Source organism: Stomoxys calcitrans, chromosome 5 (assembly GCF_963082655.1).
Source record: "Stomoxys calcitrans chromosome 5, idStoCalc2.1, whole genome shotgun sequence".
Taxonomy (NCBI): Eukaryota; Metazoa; Arthropoda; class Insecta; order Diptera; family Muscidae; genus Stomoxys; species Stomoxys calcitrans.
The window spans coordinates 103,118,339-103,142,853 of record NC_081556.1 but is presented as its reverse complement, the minus strand read 5'-3'; the positions used below and the strand labels follow the sequence as shown (position 1 = coordinate 103,142,853).

The 24,515-nt window shown below is 32.5% G+C and overlaps 2 protein-coding genes across 2 annotated transcripts; one reads left to right on the top strand and one right to left on the bottom strand.

Annotated features, from left to right (window-relative positions):
- Positions 1–18,243: 18,243 nt before the first annotated feature.
- LOC106080779 (deoxyribonuclease TATDN1) lies at positions 18,244–22,037 on the bottom strand. The gene is made up of 4 exons (XM_013242312.2): positions 21,949–22,037; positions 21,716–21,895; positions 18,470–19,079; positions 18,244–18,412 (listed from the first exon to the last, which is right to left on the bottom strand). Exons 1-4 carry the CDS (start codon positions 21,992–21,994, stop codon positions 18,307–18,309), a joined length of 942 nt encoding a protein of 313 aa, XP_013097766.2. The 5' UTR covers positions 21,995–22,037; the 3' UTR covers positions 18,244–18,306.
- A 1,296-nt stretch (positions 22,038–23,333) lies between these two features.
- Positions 23,334–24,219, top strand: LOC106080783 (protein SGT1 homolog). Its single transcript, XM_013242318.2, has one exon. It carries the CDS (start codon positions 23,490–23,492, stop codon positions 24,042–24,044), a length of 555 nt encoding a protein of 184 aa, XP_013097772.2. The 5' UTR covers positions 23,334–23,489; the 3' UTR covers positions 24,045–24,219.
- The last annotated feature ends 296 nt before the right edge of the window (positions 24,220–24,515 follow it).

Here is a 24,515-nt window from a genome sequence, read left to right as displayed (position 1 = left end):
AAGCATTTTTTCAAATTTTCACTTTTATTTTTTTGGCATTTTTTTAGTAAAGGGGTTAGTTAGCCTTATAAAAATTTTCAATTTTTGATGCCCCAAAAATTTTTGAGCTGAGTATACAGCAGTGAAGTTTATGGCGAAAAAATACATTTTAAAAGATTCCTTGAGCTTTTTCTTGAAAAAACGAGCTCAAAATCGCATAATTGATATCCGAAAATATCTAAGGTAATTTACAAGGTCGAAAACGCTGTAACTCCTTCATTTTTTCGAATTTCGAAAATCCAAAAGCATTTCACGATCCAAAATTCGAAGAGGAATCGTAAACTAAAAAGAATTTCTTCAAATTTTCACTTTTATTTTTTTCGCATTTTTTTAGTAAAGCGGTTAGCTTTATGAAAATTTTCAATTTTTGATGCCCCAAAAATTTTTGAGCTGAGTATACAGCAGTGAAGTTTATGGCGAAAAAATACATTTTAAAAGATTCCTTGAGCTTTTTCTTGAAAAAACGAGCTCAAAATCGCATAATTGATATCCGAAAATATCTAAGGTAATTTACAAGGTCGAAAACGCTGTAACTCCTTCATTTTTTCGAATTTCGAAAATCCAAAAGCATTTTGCGATTCGAAATTCGAAGAGGAATCGTAAAATAAAAAGCATTTCTTCAAATTTTCACTTTTATTTTTTTCGCATTTTTTTAGTAAAGGGGTTAGCCTTATGAAAATTTTCAATTTTTGATGCCCCAAAAATTTTTGAGCTGAGTATACAGCAGTGAAGTTTATGGCGAAAAAATACATTTTAAAAGATTCCTTGAGCTTTTTCTTGAAAAAACGAGCTCAAAATCGCATAATTGATATCCGAAAATATCTAAGGTAATTTACAAGGTCGAAAACGCTGTAACTCCTTCATTTTTTCGAATTTCGAAAATCCAAAAGCATTTTGCGATTCGAAATTCGAAGAGGAATCGTAAAATAAAAAGCATTTCTTCAAATTTTCACTTTTATTTTTTTCGCATTTTTTTAGTAAAGGGGTTAGCCTTATGAAAATTTTCAATTTTTGATGCCCCAAAAATTTTTGAGCTGAGTATACAGCAGTGAAGTTTATGGCGAAAAAATACATTTTAAAAGATTCCTTGAGCTTTTTCTTGAAAAAACGAGCTCAAAATCGCATAATTGATATCCGAAAATATCTAAGGTAATTTACAAGGTCGAAAACGCTGTAACTCCTTCATTTTTTCGAATTTCGAAAATCCAAAAGCATTTTGCGATTCGAAATTCGAAGAGGAATCGTAAAATAAAAAGCATTTCTTCAAATTTTCACTTTTATTTTTTTCGCATTTTTTTAGTAAAGGGGTTAGCCTCATGAAAATTTTCAATTTTTGATGCCCCAAAAATTTTTGAGCTGAGTATACAGCAGTGAAGTTTATGGCGAAAAAATACATTTTAAAAGATTCCTTGAGCTTTTTCTTGAAAAAACGAGCTCAAAATCGCATAATTGATATCCGAAAATATCTAAGGTAATTTACAAGGTCGAAAACGCTGTAACTCCTTCATTTTTTCGAATTTCGAAAATCCAAAAGCATTTCACGATCCAAAATTCGAAGAGGAATCGTAAACTAAAAAGAATTTCTTCAAATTTTCACTTTTATTTTTTTCGCATTTTTTTAGTAAAGGGGTCAGCCTTATGAAAATTTTCAATTTTTGATGCCCCAAAAATTTTTGAGCTGAGTATACAGCAGTGAAGTTTATGGCGAAAAAATACATTTTAAAAGATTCCTTGAGCTTTTTCTTGAAAAAACGAGCTCAAAATCGCATAATTGATATCCGAAAATATCTAAGGTAATTTACAAGGTCGAAAACGCTGTAACTCCTTCATTTTTTCGAATTTCGAAAATCCAAAAGCATTTCACGATCCAAAATTCGAAGAGGAATCGTAAACTAAAAAGAATTTCTTCAAATTTTCACTTTTATTTTTTTCGCATTTTTTTAGTAAAGGGGTCAGCCTTATGAAAATTTTCAATTTTTGATGCCCCAAAAATTTTTGAGCTGAGTATACAGCAGTGAAGTTTATGGCGAAAAAATACATTTTAAAAGATTCCTTGAGCTTTTTCTTGAAAAAACGAGCTCAAAATCGCATAATTGATATCCGAAAATATCTAAGGTAATTTACAAGGTCGAAAACGCTGTAACTCCTTCATTTTTTCGAATTTCGAAAATCCAAAAGCATTTTGCGATTCGAAATTCGAAGAGGAATCGTAAAATAAAAAGCATTTCTTCAAATTTTCACTTTTATTTTTTTCGCATTTTTTTAGTAAAGTAACTGTAACTCCTTCATTTTTTCGAATTTCGAAAATCTAAAGGCATTTTGCGATTCGAAATTCGAAGAGGAATCGTAAAATAAAAAGCATTTTTTCAAGTTTTCACTTTTATTTTTTTGGCATTTTTTTAGTAAAGGGGTTAGTTAGCCTTATAAAAATTTTCAATTTTTGATGCCCCAAAAATTTTTGAGCTGAGTATACAGCAGTGAAGTTTATGGCGAAAAAATACATTTTAAAAGATTCCTTGAGCTTTTTCTTGAAAAAACGAGCTCAAAATCGCATAATTGATATCCGAAAATATCTAAGGTAATTTACAAGGTCGAAAACGCTGTAACTCCTTCATTTTTTCGAATTTCGAAAATCCAAAAGCATTTTGCGATTCGAAATTCGAAGAGGAATCGTAAAATAAAAAGCATTTCTTCAAATTTTCACTTTTATTTTTTTCGCATTTTTTTAGTAAAGGGGTTAATCCAAAAGCATTTTGCGATTCGAAATTCGAAGAGGAATCGTAAAATAAAAAGCATTTCTTCAAATTTTCACTTTTATTTTTTTCGCATTTTTTAGTAAAGTAACTGTAACTCCTTCATTTTTTCGAATTTCGAAAATCCAAAGGCATTTTGCGATTCGAAATTCGAAGAGGAATCGTAAAATAAAAAGCATTTTTTCAAATTTTCACTTTTATTTTTTTGGCATTTTTTTAGTAAAGGGGTTAGTTAGCCTTATAAAAATTTTCAATTTTTGATGCCCCAAAAATTTTTGAGCTGAGTATACAGCAGTGAAGTTTATGGCGAAAAAATACATTTTAAAAGATTCCTTGAGCTTTTTCTTGAAAAAACGAGCTCAAAATCGCATAATTGATATCCGAAAATATCTAAGGTAATTTACAAGGTCGAAAACGCTGTACCTCCTTCATTTTTTCGAAATTCGAAAATCCAAAAGCATTTTGCGATTCGAAATCCGAAGAGGAATCGTAAACTAAAAAGCATTTCTTCAAATTTTCACTTTTATTTTTTTCGCATTTTTTTAGTAAAGGGGTTAGCCTTATGAAAATTTTCAATTTTTGATGCCCCAAAAATTTTTGAGCTGAGTATACAGCAGTGAAGTTTATGGCGAAAAAATACATTTTAAAAGATTCCTTGAGCTTTTTCTTGAAAAAACGAGCTCAAAATCGCATAATTGATATCCGAAAATATCTAAGGTAATTTACAAGGTCGAAAACGCTGTAACTCCTTCATTTTTTCGAATTTCGAAAATCCAAAAGCATTTTGCGATTCGAAATTCGAAGAGGAATCGTAAAATAAAAAGCATTTCTTCAAATTTTCACTTTTATTTTTTTCGCATTTTTTTAGTAAAGGGGTTAGCCTTATGAAAATTTTCAATTTTTGAGCTGAGTATACAGCAGTGAAGTTTATGGCGAAAAAATACATTTTAAAAGATTCCTTGAGCTTTTTCTTGAAAAAACGAGCTCAAAATCGCATAATTGATATCCGAAAATATCTAAGGTAATTTACAAGGTCGAAAACGCTGTAACTCCTTCATTTTTTCGAATTTCGAAAATCCAAAAGCATTTTGCGATTCGAAATTCGAAGAGGAATCGTAAAATAAAAAGCATTTCTTCAAATTTTCACTTTTATTTTTTTCGCATTTTTTTAGTAAAGGGGTTAGCCTCATGAAAATTTTCAATTTTTGATGCCCCAAAAATTTTTGAGCTGAGTATACAGCAGTGAAGTTTATGGCGAAAAAATACATTTTAAAAGATTCCTTGAGCTTTTTCTTGAAAAAACGAGCTCAAAATCGCATAATTGATATCCGAAAATATCTAAGGTAATTTACAAGGTCGAAAACGCTGTAACTCCTTCATTTTTTCGAATTTCGAAAATCCAAAAGCATTTCACGATCCAAAATTCGAAGAGGAATCGTAAACTAAAAAGAATTTCTTCAAATTTTCACTTTTATTTTTTTCGCATTTTTTTAGTAAAGGGGTCAGCCTTATGAAAATTTTCAATTTTTGATGCCCCAAAAATTTTTGAGCTGAGTATACAGCAGTGAAGTTTATGGCGAAAAAATACATTTTAAAAGATTCCTTGAGCTTTTTCTTGAAAAAAACGAGCTCAAAATCGCATAATTGATATCCGAAAATATCTAAGGTAATTTACAAGGTCGAAAACGCTGTAACTCCTTCATTTTTTCGAATTTCGAAAATCCAAAAGCATTTTGCGATTCGAAATTCGAAGAGGAATCGTAAAATAAAAAGCATTTCTTCAAATTTTCACTTTTATTTTTTTCGCATTTTTTTAGTAAAGGGGTTAGCCTCATGAAAATTTTCAATTTTTGATGCCCCAAAAATTTTTGAGCTGAGTATACAGCAGTGAAGTTTATGGCGAAAAAATACATTTTAAAAGATTCCTTGAGCTTTTTCTTGAAAAAACGAGCTCAAAATCGCATAATTGATATCCGAAAATATCTAAGGTAATTTACAAGGTCGAAAACGCTGTAACTCCTTCATTTTTTCGAATTTCGAAAATCCAAAAGCATTTCACGATCCAAAATTCGAAGAGGAATCGTAAACTAAAAAGAATTTCTTCAAATTTTCACTTTTATTTTTTTCGCATTTTTTTAGTAAAGGGGTCAGCCTTATGAAAATTTTCAATTTTTGATGCCCCAAAAATTTTTGAGCTGAGTATACAGCAGTGAAGTTTATGGCGAAAAAATACATTTTAAAAGATTCCTTGAGCTTTTTCTTGAAAAAACGAGCTCAAAATCGCATAATTGATATCCGAAAATATCTAAGGTAATTTACAAGGTCGAAAACGCTGTAACTCCTTCATTTTTTCGAATTTCGAAAATCCAAAAGCATTTCACGATCCAAAATTCGAAGAGGAATCGTAAACTAAAAAGAATTTCTTCAAATTTTCACTTTTATTTTTTTCGCATTTTTTTAGTAAAGGGGTCAGCCTTATGAAAATTTTCAATTTTTGATGCCCCAAAAATTTTTGAGCTGAGTATACAGCAGTGAAGTTTATGGCGAAAAAATACATTTTAAAAGATTCCTTGAGCTTTTTCTTGAAAAAACGAGCTCAAAATCGCATAATTGATATCCGAAAATATCTAAGGTAATTTACAAGGTCGAAAACGCTGTAACTCCTTCATTTTTTCGAATTTCGAAAATCCAAAAGCATTTTGCGATTCGAAATTCGAAGAGGAATCGTAAAATAAAAAGCATTTCTTCAAATTTTCACTTTTATTTTTTTCGCATTTTTTTAGTAAAGGGGTTAGCCTCATGAAAATTTTCAATTTTTGATGCCCCAAAAATTTTTGAGCTGAGTATACAGCAGTGAAGTTTATGGCGAAAAAATACATTTTAAAAGATTCCTTGAGCTTTTTCTTGAAAAAACGAGCTCAAAATCGCATAATTGATATCCGAAAATATCTAAGGTAATTTACAAGGTCGAAAACGCTGTAACTCCTTCATTTTTTCGAATTTCGAAAATCCAAAAGCATTTTGCGATTCGAAATTCGAAGAGGAATCGTAAAATAAAAAGCATTTCTTCAAATTTTCACTTTTATTTTTTTCGCATTTTTTTAGTAAAGGGGTTAGCCTTATGAAAATTTTCAATTTTTGATGCCCCAAAAATTTTTGAGCTGAGTATACAGCAGTGAAGTTTATGGCGAAAAAATACATTTTAAAAGATTCCTTGAGCTTTTTCTTGAAAAAACGAGCTCAAAATCGCATAATTGATATCCGAAAATATCTAAGGTAATTTACAAGGTCGAAAACGCTGTAACTCCTTCATTTTTTCGAATTTCGAAAATCCAAAAGCATTTTGCGATTCGAAATTCGAAGAGGAATCGTAAAATAAAAAGCATTTCTTCAAATTTTCACTTTTATTTTTTTCGCATTTTTTTAGTAAAGGGGTTAGCCTCATGAAAATTTTCAATTTTTGATGCCCCAAAAATTTTTGAGCTGAGTATACAGCAGTGAAGTTTATGGCGAAAAAATACATTTTAAAAGATTCCTTGAGCTTTTTCTTGAAAAAACGAGCTCAAAATCGCATAATTGATATCCGAAAATATCTAAGGTAATTTACAAGGTCGAAAACGCTGTAACTCCTTCATTTTTTCGAATTTCGAAAATCCAAAAGCATTTCACGATCCAAAATTCGAAGAGGAATCGTAAACTAAAAAGAATTTCTTCAAATTTTCACTTTTATTTTTTTTCGCATTTTTTTAGTAAAGGGGTCAGCCTTATGAAAATTTTCAATTTTTGATGCCCCAAAAATTTTTGAGCTGAGTATACAGCAGTGAAGTTTATGGCGAAAAAATACATTTTAAAAGATTCCTTGAGCTTTTTCTTGAAAAAACGAGCTCAAAATCGCATAATTGATATCCGAAAATATCTAAGGTAATTTACAAGGTCGAAAACGCTGTAACTCCTTCATTTTTTCGAATTTCGAAAATCCAAAAGCATTTCACGATCCAAAATTCGAAGAGGAATCGTAAACTAAAAAGAATTTCTTCAAATTTTCACTTTTATTTTTTTCGCATTTTTTTAGTAAAGGGGTCAGCCTTATGAAAATTTTCAATTTTTGATGCCCCAAAAATTTTTGAGCTGAGTATACAGCAGTGAAGTTTATGGCGAAAAAATACATTTTAAAAGATTCCTTGAGCTTTTTCTTGAAAAAACGAGCTCAAAATCGCATAATTGATATCCGAAAATATCTAAGGTAATTTACAAGGTCGAAAACGCTGTAACTCCTTCATTTTTTCGAATTTCGAAAATCCAAAAGCATTTTGCGATTCGAAATTCGAAGAGGAATCGTAAAATAAAAAGCATTTCTTCAAATTTTCACTTTTATTTTTTTCGCATTTTTTTAGTAAAGTAACTGTAACTCCTTCATTTTTTCGAATTTCGAAAATCTAAAGGCATTTTGCGATTCGAAATTCGAAGAGGAATCGTAAAATAAAAAGCATTTTTTCAAGTTTTCACTTTTATTTTTTTGGCATTTTTTTAGTAAAGGGGTTAGTTAGCCTTATAAAAATTTTCAATTTTTGATGCCCCAAAAATTTTTGAGCTGAGTATACAGCAGTGAAGTTTATGGCGAAAAAATACATTTTAAAAGATTCCTTGAGCTTTTTCTTGAAAAAACGAGCTCAAAATCGCATAATTGATATCCGAAAATATCTAAGGTAATTTACAAGGTCGAAAACGCTGTAACTCCTTCATTTTTTCGAATTTCGAAAATCCAAAAGCATTTTGCGATTCGAAATTCGAAGAGGAATCGTAAAATAAAAAGCATTTCTTCAAATTTTCACTTTTATTTTTTTCGCATTTTTTTAGTAAAGGGGTTAATCCAAAAGCATTTTGCGATTCGAAATTCGAAGAGGAATCGTAAAATAAAAAGCATTTCTTCAAATTTTCACTTTTATTTTTTTCGCATTTTTTTAGTAAAGTAACTGTAACTCCTTCATTTTTTCGAATTTCGAAAATCCAAAGGCATTTTGCGATTCGAAATTCGAAGAGGAATCGTAAAATAAAAAGCATTTTTTCAAATTTTCACTTTTATTTTTTTGGCATTTTTTTAGTAAAGGGGTTAGTTAGCCTTATAAAAATTTTCAATTTTTGATGCCCCAAAAATTTTTGAGCTGAGTATACAGCAGTGAAGTTTATGGCGAAAAAATACATTTTAAAAGATTCCTTGAGCTTTTTCTTGAAAAAACGAGCTCAAAATCGCATAATTGATATCCGAAAATATCTAAGGTAATTTACAAGGTCGAAAACGCTGTACCTCCTTCATTTTTTCGAAATTCGAAAATCCAAAAGCATTTTGCGATTCGAAATCCGAAGAGGAATCGTAAACTAAAAAGCATTTCTTCAAATTTTCACTTTTATTTTTTTCGCATTTTTTTAGTAAAGGGGTTAGCCTTATGAAAATTTTCAATTTTTGATGCCCCAAAAATTTTTGAGCTGAGTATACAGCAGTGAAGTTTATGGCGAAAAAATACATTTTAAAAGATTCCTTGAGCTTTTTCTTGAAAAAACGAGCTCAAAATCGCATAATTGATATCCGAAAATATCTAAGGTAATTTACAAGGTCGAAAACGCTGTAACTCCTTCATTTTTTCGAATTTCGAAAATCCAAAAGCATTTTGCGATTCGAAATTCGAAGAGGAATCGTAAAATAAAAAGCATTTCTTCAAATTTTCACTTTTATTTTTTTCGCATTTTTTTAGTAAAGGGGTTAGCCTTATGAAAATTTTCAATTTTTGAGCTGAGTATACAGCAGTGAAGTTTATGGCGAAAAAATACATTTTAAAAGATTCCTTGAGCTTTTTCTTGAAAAAACGAGCTCAAAATCGCATAATTGATATCCGAAAATATCTAAGGTAATTTACAAGGTCGAAAACGCTGTACCTCCTTCATTTTTTCGAAATTCGAAAATCCAAAAGCATTTTGCGATTCGAAATCCGAAGAGGAATCGTAAACTAAAAAGCATTTCTTCAAATTTTCACTTTTATTTTTTTCGCATTTTTTTAGTAAAGGGGTTAGCCTTATGAAAATTTTCAATTTTTGATGCCCCAAAAATTTTTGAGCTGAGTATACAGCAGTGAAGTTTATGGCGAAAAAATACATTTTAAAAGATTCCTTGAGCTTTTTCTTGAAAAAACGAGCTCAAAATCGCATAATTGATATCCGAAAATATCTAAGGTAATTTACAAGGTCGAAAACGCTGTAACTCCTTCATTTTTTCGAATTTCGAAAATCCAAAAGCATTTTGCGATTCGAAATTCGAAGAGGAATCGTAAAATAAAAAGCATTTCTTCAAATTTTCACTTTTATTTTTTTCGCATTTTTTTAGTAAAGGGGTTAGCCTTATGAAAATTTTCAATTTTTGAGCTGAGTATACAGCAGTGAAGTTTATGGCGAAAAAATACATTTTAAAAGATTCCTTGAGCTTTTTCTTGAAAAAACGAGCTCAAAATCGCATAATTGATATCCGAAAATATCTAAGGTAATTTACAAGGTCGAAAACGCTGTAACTCCTTCATTTTTTCGAATTTCGAAAATCCAAAAGCATTTTGCGATTCGAAATTCGAAGAGGAATCGTAAAATAAAAAGCATTTCTTCAAATTTTCACTTTTATTTTTTTCGCATTTTTTTAGTAAAGGGGTTAGCCTCATGAAAATTTTCAATTTTTGATGCCCCAAAAATTTTTGAGCTGAGTATACAGCAGTGAAGTTTATGGCGAAAAAATACATTTTAAAAGATTCCTTGAGCTTTTTCTTGAAAAAACGAGCTCAAAATCGCATAATTGATATCCGAAAATATCTAAGGTAATTTACAAGGTCGAAAACGCTGTAACTCCTTCATTTTTTCGAATTTCGAAAATCCAAAAGCATTTCACGATCCAAAATTCGAAGAGGAATCGTAAACTAAAAAGAATTTCTTCAAATTTTCACTTTTATTTTTTTCGCATTTTTTTAGTAAAGGGGTCAGCCTTATGAAAATTTTCAATTTTTGATGCCCCAAAAATTTTTGAGCTGAGTATACAGCAGTGAAGTTTATGGCGAAAAAATACATTTTAAAAGATTCCTTGAGCTTTTTCTTGAAAAAACGAGCTCAAAATCGCATAATTGATATCCGAAAATATCTAAGGTAATTTACAAGGTCGAAAACGCTGTAACTCCTTCATTTTTTCGAATTTCGAAAATCCAAAAGCATTTTGCGATTCGAAATTCGAAGAGGAATCGTAAAATAAAAAGCATTTCTTCAAATTTTCACTTTTATTTTTTTCGCATTTTTTTAGTAAAGTAACTGTAACTCCTTCATTTTTTCGAATTTCGAAAATCTAAAGGCATTTTGCGATTCGAAATTCGAAGAGGAATCGTAAAATAAAAAGCATTTTTTCAAGTTTTCACTTTTATTTTTTTGGCATTTTTTTAGTAAAGGGGTTAGTTAGCCTTATAAAAATTTTCAATTTTTGATGCCCCAAAAATTTTTGAGCTGAGTATACAGCAGTGAAGTTTATGGCGAAAAAATACATTTTAAAAGATTCCTTGAGCTTTTTCTTGAAAAAACGAGCTCAAAATCGCATAATTGATATCCGAAAATATCTAAGGTAATTTACAAGGTCGAAAACGCTGTAACTCCTTCATTTTTTCGAATTTCGAAAATCCAAAAGCATTTTGCGATTCGAAATTCGAAGAGGAATCGTAAAATAAAAAGCATTTCTTCAAATTTTCACTTTTATTTTTTTCGCATTTTTTTAGTAAAGGGGTTAATCCAAAAGCATTTTGCGATTCGAAATTCGAAGAGGAATCGTAAAATAAAAAGCATTTCTTCAAATTTTCACTTTTATTTTTTTCGCATTTTTTTAGTAAAGTAACTGTAACTCCTTCATTTTTTCGAATTTCGAAAATCCAAAGGCATTTTGCGATTCGAAATTCGAAGAGGAATCGTAAAATAAAAAGCATTTTTTCAAATTTTCACTTTTATTTTTTTGGCATTTTTTTAGTAAAGGGGTTAGTTAGCCTTATAAAAATTTTCAATTTTTGATGCCCCAAAAATTTTTGAGCTGAGTATACAGCAGTGAAGTTTATGGCGAAAAAATACATTTTAAAAGATTCCTTGAGCTTTTTCTTGAAAAAACGAGCTCAAAATCGCATAATTGATATCCGAAAATATCTAAGGTAATTTACAAGGTCGAAAACGCTGTACCTCCTTCATTTTTTCGAAATTCGAAAATCCAAAAGCATTTTGCGATTCGAAATCCGAAGAGGAATCGTAAACTAAAAAGCATTTCTTCAAATTTTCACTTTTATTTTTTTCGCATTTTTTTAGTAAAGGGGTTAGCCTTATGAAAATTTTCAATTTTTGATGCCCCAAAAATTTTTGAGCTGAGTATACAGCAGTGAAGTTTATGGCGAAAAAATACATTTTAAAAGATTCCTTGAGCTTTTTCTTGAAAAAACGAGCTCAAAATCGCATAATTGATATCCGAAAATATCTAAGGTAATTTACAAGGTCGAAAACGCTGTAACTCCTTCATTTTTTCGAATTTCGAAAATCCAAAAGCATTTCACGATCCAAAATTCGAAGAGGAATCGTAAACTAAAAAGAATTTCTTCAAATTTTCACTTTTATTTTTTTCGCATTTTTTTAGTAAAGCGGTTAGCTTTATGAAAATTTTCAATTTTTGTTGCCCCAAAAATTTTTTAGCTGAGTATACAGCAGTGAAGTTTATGGCGAAAAATACATTTTAAAAGATTCCTTGAGCTTTTTCTTGAAAAAACGAGCTCAAAATCGCATAATTGATATCCGAAAATATCTAAGGTAATTTACAAGGTCGAAAACGCTGTAACTCCTTTATTTTTTCGAATTTCGAAAATCCAAAAGCATTTTGCGATTCGAAATTCGAAGAGGAATCGTAAAATAAAAAGCATTTCTTCAAATTTTCACTTTTATTTTTTTCGCATTTTTTTAGTAAAGCGGTTAGCCTTATGAAAATTTTCAATTTTTGATGCCCCAAAAATTTTTGAGCTGAGTATACAGCAGTGAAATTTATGGCGAAAAAATACATTTTAAAAGATTCCTTGAGCTTTTTCTTGAAAAAACGAGCTCAATATCGCATAATTGATATCCGAAAATATCTAAGGTAATTTACAAGGTCGAAAACGCTGTAACTCCTTCATTTTTGCGAATTTCGAAAATCCAAAAGCATTTCACGATCCAAAATTCGAAGAGGAATCGTAAACTAAAAAGAATTTCTTCAAATTTTCACTTTTATTTTTTTCGCATTTTTTTAGTAAAGGGGTTAGCCTTATGAAAATGTTCAATTTTTGATGCCTTAAAAATTTTTGAGCTGAGTATACAGCAGTGAAGTTTATGGCGAAAAAATACATTTTAAAAGATTCCTTGAGCTTTTTCTTGAAAAAACGAGCTCAAAATCGCATAATTGATATCCGAAAATATCTAAGGTAATTTACAAGGTCGAAAACGCTGTAACTCCGTAATTTACAAGGTCGAAAACGCTGTAACTCCTTCTTTTTGGCGAATTTCGAAAATCCAAAAGCATTTCACGATCCAAAATTCGAAGAGGAATCGTAAACTAAAAAGAGTTTCTTCAAATTTTCACTTTTATTTTTTTGGCATTTTTTTAGTAAAGGGGGTAGCCTTATGAAAATTTTCAATTTTTGATGCCCCAAAAATTTTTGAGCTGAGTATACAGCAGTGAAGTTTATGGCGAAAAAATACATTTTAAAAGATTCCTTGAGCTTTTTCTTGAAAAAACGAGCTCAAAATCGCATAATTGATATCCGAAAATATCTAAGGTAATTTACAAGGTCGAAAACGCTGTAACTCCTTCATTTTTTCGAATTTCGAAAATCCAAAAGCATTTTGCGATTCGAAATTCGAAGAGGAATCGTAAAATAAAAAGCATTTCTTCAAATTTTCACTTTTATTTTTTTCGCATTTTTTTAGTAAAGGGGTCAGCCTTATGAAAATTTTCAATTTTTGATGCCCCAAAAATTTTTGAGCTGAGTATACAGCAGTGAAGTTTATGGCGAAAAAATACATTTTAAAAGATTCCTTGAGCTTTTTCTTGAAAAAACGAGCTCAAAATCGCATAATTGATATCCGAAAATATCTAAGGTAATTTACAAGGTCGAAAACGCTGTAACTCCTTCATTTTTTCGAATTTCGAAAATCCAAAAGCATTTTGCGATTCGAAATTCGAAGAGGAATCGTAAAATAAAAAGCATTTCGTCAAATTTTCACTTTTATTTTTTTCGCATTTTTTTAGTAAAGGGGTTAGCCTTATGAAAATTTTCAATTTTTGATGCCCCAAAAATTTTTGAGCTGAGTATACAGCAGTGAAGTTTATGGCGAAAAAATACATTTTAAAAGATTCCTTGAGCTTTTTCTTGAAAAAACGAGCTCAAAATCGCATAATTGATATCCGAAAATATCTAAGGTAATTTACAAGGTCGAAAACGCTGTAACTCCTTCATTTTTTCGAATTTCGAAAATCCAAAAGCATTTTGCGATTCGAAATTCGAAGAGGAATCGTAAAATAAAAAGCATTTCTTCAAATTTTCACTTTTATTTTTTTCGCATTTTTTTAGTAAAGGGGTTAGCCTTATGAAAATTTTCAATTTTTGATGCCCCAAAAATTTTTGAGCTGAGTATACAGCAGTGAAGTTTATGGCGAAAAAATACATTTTAAAAGATTCCTTGAGCTTTTTCTTGAAAAAACGAGCTCAAAATCGCATAATTGATATCCGAAAATATCTAAGGTAATTTACAAGGTCGAAAACGCTGTAACTCCTTCATTTTTTCGAATTTCGAAAATCCAAAAGCATTTTGCGATTCGAAATTCGAAGAGGAATCGTAAACTAAAAAGCATTTCTTCAAATTTTCACTTTTATTTTTTTCGCATTTTTTTAGTAAAGGGGTTAGCCTTATGAAAATTTTCAATTTTTGATGCCCCAAAAATTTTTGAGCTGAGTATACAGCAGTGAAGTTTATGGCGAAAAAATACATTTTAAAAGATTCCTTGAGCTTTTTCTTGAAAAAACGAGCTCAAAATCGCATAATTGATATCCGAAAATATCTAAGGTAATTTACAAGGTCGAAAACGCTGTAACTCCTTCATTTTTTCGAATTTCGAAAATCCAAAAGCATTTTGCGATTCGAAATTCGAAGAGGAATCGTAAAATAAAAAGCATTTCTTCAAATTTTCACTTTTATTTTTTTCGCATTTTTTTAGTAAAGGGGTTAGCCTTATGAAAATTTTCAATTTTTGAGCTGAGTATACAGCAGTGAAGTTTATGGCGAAAAAATACATTTTAAAAGATTCCTTGAGCTTTTTCTTGAAAAAACGAGCTCAAAATCGCATAATTGATATCCGAAAATATCTAAGGTAATTTACAAGGTCGAAAACGCTGTAACTCCTTCATTTTTTCGAATTTCGAAAATCCAAAAGCATTTTGCGATTCGAAATTCGAAGAGGAATCGTAAAATAAAAAGCATTTCTTCAAATTTTCAATTTTTTTTTTTGCCATTTTTTTAGTAAAGGGGTTAGCCTTATGAAAATTTTCAATTTTTGATGCCCCAAAAATTTTTGAGCTGAGCATACAGCAGTGAAGTTTATGGCGAAAAAATACATTTTAAAAGATTCCTTGAGCTTTTTCTTGAAAAAACGAGCTCAAAATCGCATAATTGATATCCGAAAATATCTAACGTAATTTACAAGGTCGAAAACGCTGTAACTCCTTCATTTTTTCGAATTTCGAAAATCCAAAAGCATTTCACGATCCCAAATTCGAAGAGGAATCGTAAACTAAAAAGCATTTCTTCAAATTTTCACTTTTATTTTTTTCGCATTTTTTTAGTAAAGGGGTTAGCCTTATGAAAATTTTCAATTTTTGATGCCCCAAAAATTTTTGAGCTGAGCATACAGCAGTGAAGTTTATGGCGAAAAAATACATTTTAAAAGATTCCTTGAGCTTTTTCTTGAAAAAAACGAGCTCAAAATCGCATAATTGATATCCGAAAATATCTAAGGTAATTTACAAGGTCGAAAACGCTGTAACTCCTTCATTTTTTCGAATTTCGAAAATCCAAAAGCATTTCACGATCCTAAATTCGAAGAGGAATCGTAAACTAAAAAGCATTTCTTCAAATTTTCACTTTTATTTTTTTTCGCATTTTTTAGTAAAGGGGTTACAAAAGTCAGAAGAAAGACCCAATTGTTCGAGGGGTACATTTGCAGAAAAGGCTTTCACTCTATAAATGTGCAGGCAACTTGTGATGGAAATGAACTGTTTACAAGCGTCGACATATCATGGTCTGGTTCAGTATATGGCTCAAGCATCTTACGAAATAGCGAGGTATGCAGAATAATGCAAATTCAACGAACGATGCATTACTTCTGGCAGATAAGGGTTATGGAATATGCCCATGGCTAATGACACCATTCCGCAACCCAACAACTGATATAGAAAAAACCTTCGACAATGTGTTTACAAGGAAACGTGTCATTATAGAACGGTGTTTTGGGCAATTGAAGCAAAGATTTCCGACAGAGCTAGCACCCCACGTAATAGCCAGTTGTTTCATTTTGCGTAATCGTCCATATCGTCCTTATCAGTGACGATAACAATAATAATGATGAATGGCAGTTAGGAAATGATAGCGAACCATAATCAGCAGGAATTTGTTGTCAACTTAGTTTATAATAAAAATACTTTAAATCAATATATTTATTTTCTATTATTTTTTATGGTTTATAAAAGTAAAAAACGTAAATAAAATTCACTTTTTAATACAAAAATAAAATATGTGTAACTTTATTTATTTAAGGGGAATCATAAATTGATTTATTTGAAGAATAAAAACTCGCCAAAATCATTTTTGGGAGTAAATATTTTAGGTAATTTACAAGGTCGAAAACGCTGTAAATCCTCTTTTTTTCGAAGTTCGAAAATCCAAAAGCATTTCGCGATTCGAAGAGTAATCATAAAAAACACCAATGGTCCTATTCAAGGCATAAATAAAAAGGTGCTAATTGAACCAATATCTCATTACTTTTTATAAAAAGAACTCGCAAAAATCGAGTATTTCTGGGAGTAAATATCTAAGGTAGTTTACAATTTCGAAAACGACGTGACTTTTTCTTTTTTTCCAATTTCGAAAATCCAAAAGCATTTCGTGATTCGAAATTCGAAAAGGAATCACAAAATTAACAGTAATAGCGCCAACTGCAGCAATACTTCATTGATTTATTTGAAAAAATTCGCAAAAATCGATTATTTTTGGAAGTAAATATTTTAGGTAATTTACAAGGTCGAAAACGCTGTAACTCCTTCATTTTTTCGAATTTCGAAAATCCAAAAGCGTTTTGCGATTCGAAATTCGAAGAGGAATCGTAAAATAAAAAGCATTTCTTCGAATTTGCACTTTAATTTTTTTTTCGCATTTTTTAGTAAAGGGGTTAGCCTTATGAAAATTTTCAATTTTTGATGCCCCAAAAATTTTTGAGGTGAGTATACAGCAGTGAAGTTTATGGCGAAAAAATACATTTTAAAAGATTCCTTGAGCTTTTTCTTGAAAAAACGAGCTCAAAATCGCATAATTGATATCCGAAAATATCTAAGGTAATTTACAAGGTCGAAAACGCAGTAACTCCTTCATTTTTTCGAATTTCGAAAATTCAAAAGCATTTTGCGATCCCAAATTCGAAGAGGAATCGTAAAATAAAAACCATTTCTTCAAATTTCCACTTTTATTTTTTTCGCATTTTTTAGTAAAATTTTCAGTTTTTGATGCCCCAAAAATTTTTGAGCTGAGTATACAGCAGTGAAGCTTATGACGAAAAAATACATTTTAAAAGATTCCTTGAGTTTTTTCTTGAAAAAAACGAGCTCAAAATCGCATTATGAATATCCGAAAAACGAAAAAATATGTGAATCTGAAATTGCTATAACTTTCTGTGATTTTCGAACTTCAAAATTTTCAATACTCTGTTGAATTAGATAAAGCTCTTTCCATATTGGTGCTAACTGGCATCACAATTTTTTTTTGGAATTTCTAAAAACAGGCAAAATAAATTTTTTTGATGATATTGTATGTAACTCCTTCCTATTTTAGAAATTCTAAAAAATCGAAGTCATTCCCAGTTTACGAAGCAAATATTCTTTCCGCAATGATGCTGATTGAAGCATTTCGTCATGGATTTATTTGAAAAACTTGCAAAAATCGATTATTATTTTGGGAGTAAATATCTAAGGTAGTTTACAAGGTCGAAAACGACGTAACTTCTTAATTTTTCGGATTTCGAAAATTCAAAACCAGTTCGCGGCTTGAAATTCGAATAGGAATCATAAAATTAGCATCAATGAAGCGATATCTCATTATTTTCTACGAAAAAAAAAAACGCGCAAAAATCGATTGTTTTTGGGAGTAAATATTTAAGGTAATTCAAAAGGTCGAAAACGCTGAAACTCCTTCATTTTTCCAAATTTCGAAAATTCAAAAGCATTTCGCGATTCAAAATTTAAATAAGCATCAATGATGCTAATCCTTAATTTTTCGGATTTCGAAAATCCAAAACCAGTTCGCGGTTCGAAATTCGAATAGGAATCTTAAAATTAGCATGAAGCTATGAAGTAATACCTCATTATTTTCTATGAAAACATTCGCAATGATCGATTTTTTTTTTGGGAGTAAATATTTTAGGTAATTTCCAAGGTCGAAAACGATGTAACTTCTCCATTTCTTTAAATTTCGAAAATCCAAAAACATTCCGCGACTCGAAATTTTGAAGAGGAATCGTAAAATAAATAGCTTTTCTTAAAATTTTCACTTTTATTCTTATACCATTTTTTTTAGTAAAGGGGCCTAATGAACATTTTCAATTCTTGATGACCCAAAAATTTTTGAGCTGAGTATACAGCAGTGAAATTTATGACAAAAAAAAATACAATTTAAAAGATTCCTTGATCTTTTTCTCGAAGAAACGAGTGAAATTGCTGTAACTTTCTGTAATATTCGATAAAAAATTTTTAATATACTGTTAAATTGGAAATTAAGCTCTATCCATATTGGTGCTAACTGGCGACACATTTTTTTATGTTATGATATACCTTTTGAAGTGAAGTTCTTATGTGGCCCATAGTTAAATATTGGGATTTTGTTAAATAATTGCGGATTTTTTAAAAGAAAGTAAATGCATTTTCAATAAAACTTAGAATGAACTTTAATCAAATATACTTTTTTTACACTTTTTTTCTAAAGCAAGCTAAAAGTAACAGCTGATAACTGACAGAAGAAAGAATGCAATTACAGAGTCAAAAGCTGTGAAAAAATTTGTCAACGCCGACTATATGAAAAATCCGCAATTACTTTTTGGGCAACCCAATAGTTCAAAGTATTTCAATTTAACAAAAGACAACCTTGGGGTTATCATAGATTTTTACTATAACGGTCAAGTTCTTTACTTTTCTTTTGAAAAGAAAATTTTAATTGTATTTTTATAGAAAACATCTGCCAAACTTTCAACATTTTCCTGCTTAACACCAGCTATAACTTCGAGTACTTGGCTGAAAAGAAAACCAAAAACTTTAAGTAGAACCAATTATTCACACCGATTTTCTCACCTTATTTGGCAGGGTTCGCAACGACCATCAATTAACGATTCCGCAGTCCATTTTTCCTTCTTCTTGACGGTGGGAAATTTAGTTTGCACAAACTTTTGGCCAGCATGCGAAGGCCTTATGCCACACCAAGGACAATCAGTTTCCAGCAATATTCGATCATTAGGCAGTTGACGTACCACATTGAGGTTTTCTTCAGTCTTTAGTGAACAGCCGTTTAGTCCAATATACAAGTTTGGATGGAAATCAATCACATCTTGAGCTTCTTCTAAAGTGCCGGTAAAACTATGCACTACGCCACCGCCACAGGAATCCAGTTTGGATTTGTTTCTTCTCAATATTTCTATAAAATCGTCATGGGAATTACGACAGTGAAGAAAGAGAGGTAACCTAAATTCCTCAGCTAAGGACAATTGTTTTTCGAAATAGGTTTTTTGTGTTTCCTTTTCACAAAAATGCAAACGATCATAATCCAAGCCACATTCACCAATTGCAATTATTTTTGAGGAATTTTGGTTAATTTTTGCCTTCAGTCCTTCGTAATATTGTTCCGGATTAGGCAGAAATTCGCCACAGCGAGTTGGATGACATCCCATGGTGATATAAAGTCGATCTTTAAGGAAAACAAATAAGAAAGAAAAAAATTAAATAAAAATACTTTTGGTTAGATTACTCTTTGTATAATTCAATTTCATTTATTCTGTGGGAAACGGTTGATCTCTCTTGAGAAAGGCATTCACTCGGTAGCTTTTTTACCATTTCTGTTGATCCTGTACACCTTAACTTTTATGCAATGCAGCCCAATACACTTCCAGGTCTAGAGGCCTGTTTTAGTATTGCTGATCCTCTTAGTTCAGACCATGAATTTCCAAGCAGTCCCCTCCAGGGGGTGGTGGCCTACTCACTAACAAGTCTTCAAGGGGGGGCCCGAAGCCATTATCTTGAAATTGTCCGCGTATGATACGATTTTGATGCCGTTTGGAGGGATGGAGTAGAGGTATGATGGAGGTTAAACATTGCCGGAGACATCCTGCCACCTTGCGAATTTTGCTGTTTCTCTCTGGCGGACACATATAATTCACGACGTAACGCTTAAGGCCTGTCTGGAGGAACGTTGTTGTTGAAGCCAAGTTAGCAATAAATATACAAATTCATTCATTCTGAGATTATTCTGATCCGTCTATAGTCTCTAGATTTAGTTCCAGGAATCCGGCCGCTTCAATTGGACCCGTCCGTTGTTAGATTAGTTGATTTCTCCGTGCATGAAAATAGAATATTAGTGTTATGTGTTCCGGTATTCCTGATATTGCATGCATGGCAGATATCAGGAATGGTATCGTCTAACTTCGAGCGATATGAGAGATGTCGATATCTCATACGGATAATAATTGTGCCAGAGTAGCTCTGGTTTTGCATTTGACGGAAAGAGTTCACCAAGGACTATATGCGGCTCGTATTGGCCACAGTATCCTGGTGAATATTCTGTAGTACCGTTTTGTATGAGAAGATTTTTAGTGGATCGGTAATGTGCGTTTTGACAGGTATGGAGGTTTACCTTGGGCATATTGCTCAATCCGTTAACGCTACATTAACAATTAACTATTTGTCGGCCAATTGCGTTAATGTGGTTAATGTCTCGTTGTTGTTGTTGCCTCAGTGTGTTGTACACTAATGTAGCAGCCCTTGCCGATAAAGGACTCCATCGGTTCGTACAAACGGCTGCAATGTCCATACCCCAATTGCGGCTTGCCAAAGATTTGAGGATTCTGTTTCTGTTGCTTGCCTTTTCGCAAACTGCAGTGGCATGGGCTGACAAAGAGAAGAGACTCAATCCCATGGCTGCCGGTTTTACGAACTAGATTGACCCGATGTAGTCCTTCATCGGCAAGGGTTGCCGCCTAGGTGTACAACACAACAACAACCAATCCCATGGTAGCCGGTTGTACGTACCGGATTGACCCGATGGAGTCCTTCATCGGCAAGGGCTGCCGCCTCAGTGTACAACACACTGCTACAACAACAACAACACACTGCCAAAACTACAACTAGAAGAGGCTGTCGAGGGTCACCCCTAGGATCGATCCTAGATAAATATACTGTCGGAATTCTTTCCCCATCGACTATGACTTGAAGCTCCGTTAAAACCTCTTTTCGTTTATTGGCACAGCATGACCATTGTTTAGACCTTGGCTTATATGGAATTTACGTAATTCACCTCAAGATTCTCCAGCAAGGCTACGAAGGAGTAGTATTTCAAGCGATTTAGCTACTGGCGATAAAAGAGACTGCATGACTTTTTCTGCTCTTCGATTCTTTATGGGAAGCGACAATTTGAGCGCTCAGACAAGTACTCGACCTCCCGATGCCCAGCTCATTGGTCTACACGAGATGACTATGCCCACAACACGGATTGGAACTCTGTGCTACTATATGTTTCGAGGCGAGTCAACTGATGTTAGGCTTATAACTTGAGATTGCATCGGATGATGATTGCCATTGGATTGCTTTCATAACTTTTAGATTGGGTTAGGTTAGGTTGAAAATTGGGAGTAGATATAAAACCGACCCATGCCACTATGGACATACATCTAAGCCAGTAATCGGCTTGTTTTTCGCTCTAAAAAAAAAAAGTAAGCTCGAAGAAGAAAATTTTAAGTAAGGAATTCCGCGCTACTTACAAAATCCCTAATTGTTTTCCATACCACTCCCCAGAGTTGGTTCATGTCTGATATCGCGTCCCCAACGTAGTACCGGTGTCTGTTAGCCGCGAAAGCCGGGCAATGACATATGAAATGCTCCAACGTCTCATCATCTTCCCCACATGCTACCACTTGTCGCACCGATTTTGCATAAGTGAGCTCGAAGTCCTATTGTCCCGTTATGACACCAAAAACTAATTCCTTTCAGTAATAGTCTCGTCATCATTTATAACTTTTACTACTTAAATGTTTAAAAGCTGTTGTTATAAGTAATTTCTTAAAGCAATTATACTGTAATTCTAGTTTTTTTTTTAGCATTGACTCATGTAATTCCATAACACTTGTGAAGTATCAATGCCAGTGCGGAAATTAGTACATACTCATACAGTGGGAAATTAGTACATACTCAGCTTGGGATAAACGCGATAGTTATTATAAATTGTCTTGTTGTGAGGAAGGGAATATTGGCTATATGTTTATGAGTATTATAGAGTATCATGTTGAAATCTAATCACATGCCTTATTGCATTTGCCCTCAGAGGCAACTTACCATCTTTTTGTGCCAAGGACAATGCTTCGTCCGCTTCATTTAAAGTGCCCACCGTGATAATCATTTTTTGTAATCCTTGCGTCCATGAGCGCTTTAAAACTAGTTCCAGGTCATCCTGGTGTTTCTGTGAGCCCCCATATAGGCCACGAAACATGGGATCTGTTAGATTAGCACCAATATCTACAACAAATTCAATGCCATAAGCAAAAAATGGTATTGAACAGTAAACTTACCAATGTATTTTAAAGACATTTTCAAACACTTTACCACGTTTTTCATAAAATTGTTTACAAAAACTTAATATGTTAAAATAAAACACCGGTGTTATTGTAATCAGCTGTGCTGTGATATAACAACCCTGGCCTTTATTTGGAAGACTGACAGGCGTGGTATAGAAAATAAGGTACGTTGAGTACAGTATTGTTATAATCAACAAATGTTGAAACATGGCTAAATTGCCTCATTTGTCTCATCGCCATCTTGTCATCAAGCTGTAGACGTTTTTTCTTACACAAAAACGAAGAAATACTCGTGCCTGTATGTGTGCGTACCTAAACATGCGAGAAAGAAAATAACAACTAGTGCTTAGGGGTATATAAAACGATTTTCCCAAATAAAAAAAAAAACATTTTAAACTTAAATAAATGTTTCTCGGAGTTCATTAATGGGATTTTATTAAAATCCTAAGCAACTTTGGCACTTCAGAACGTTTAATCAGTGAATAATTATGTTGCGTTTTTCCTCTTTTAGTTTTGTCATTGAAATTGACCGATTTCTTAATAAACGGCGATAGTAAGCTATAAAACCCCGTTTATACTGCTCTATAAATCCGGTTTTAATAGCTCGATCATCTGTTTTTCCCTTTATAAAATCAACGGGCGAGAACCTTCAATCCCGATTAAATGAGCATTGTAAACTGGTTTTAAGATCAGCAGCTTAGATAAACGTGCGTACATGAGCAGAGAATATGCGAGAAAGAAGATAACAAAGAGAATGCAAACAAAAATCTGTCATCTTAATACCATCTAACCTGGCCAGCTGTCAACGGCTGTTCGCTAGAGATCACCTTTTTAAATCCGCCTTGTAAAACAAGCATGTTTTGTTTTTCCCACATTATGGCTGAATTATTTCATCTGCTTGGAAGATTTGATATATTCACCATCACAATTTTCACATGCGTATTTTTTTGTTTCCATAATTGATTCAGCTTCTATTTCTTAATGTGGTGTCTCGTGTATGAAAGGAAGTGCTGGTACACGTTTTTCACTCAACATTGAATTTGGCTCTCATCGGTGGGTGAACAAAACAATAACTTATGAATTTCTCTGGGCCAGAAAAATGATTAAACTTTTTTCTTTCTCTAACCTCGGCAGACATACTGCTGCCCAGCCGGCATTTGACATAACGAGTTGTAAACAATCTATCAGGGATGCACAGAAAAATGTTGTTGTTGGGCAAAAACCTTATAAATTCTTGTGTCATGAGATCAAATCACTTGCATGCGATTGCCAACCCTGTGTTATCAGGTGTCGCAATACTGGAACAAACCTTCTATGCTGCTATGCCGACCCTGTCTTCAATGACAAATTTGACACATTAGTGTTACCACATTGTCAATACATCTATTATTCTAGAAATTATCCAAACAAACCACAAAGAAACCAAATTCCGGATTGGTCATTGGACGAAAATACGTACACCATTAAAACGTTTGCTGAACATTGATAAGTATTCCAGGAAGTATTAATCACAGACCTCATATAATACAAATAAAATGTCGACGAGCGTACGCCATGACTGGTACCAATCTGATGCAAAAGTGGTCATCACAGTTTTATTAAAGAACGCCAAAGATAAAAACTACCATGTAGAGATTGAGCAACAAAGGATCCATATGACAGCTGATGGTTATGAGCTGGATCTGAAACTTTTCGCACCCATAAATGTCGAACGCAGTTCCTACAAAGACTTCCCCTCCAAAGTGGAAATTACATTGGCCAAAGAAACCGGCATACGTTGGGATGGATTGGAGGAAACGGTAAAACACAAACCAGCTGTTAGCGCTCCACCTCCAATACACAAAAAGAACTGGGATAGCTTAGCAAAAGAAGTGGAAAAGTCCGAGGAGGCAGAAGCTCAGAGTGAAGAGGCCTTACAGCGTTTGTTTAAGAAAATCTACAGTTCGTCCTCACCTGAAGTGCAAAAAGCCATGAACAAATCTTTCTCCGAATCTGGTGGTACTGTCCTGAGCACAAATTGGAATGAAGTGGGTAAAGAAACGGTGGATGTGAAACCTCCCGAAGGTTGCGAATTTCGTAAATGGGAATAAACCATGGGAGGTGACACATACACATGCACGTAGTTGGACGTCGGAAATTAGTTTTGCTATCAAAGTTGTAGCTTCATTATTGAGTTTGATTATTATTACCTTTTTTGAGACATACATATATATATATGTATTTTTTTTTAAATAAAACAGCCTTTAAGATTGTATTGAATATCTATGTATTGTTGTTTTTATTATCACATGCTTAACAGTGAGCAAAATTAGAAATTAATGAATTCCATAATGAATGCACGAAGTAAGTCCCTGGCAAACCCTCGTGTTCTTGTACGAGGTTGTTTATAAAATAGAAAAACTCTAAGATCTGCTTGTTTACGAGGAAGGTATGCCAATTTGAAGCGCTACGTTTTCTGAACGGGGTGGTTTCGATACCCAACAAGATCACATATTTGGGAATGATCTTGGATAGGAAATTGAACTGGAAGTGCCACATCCAGGGGCGTACTGGGGCTCACA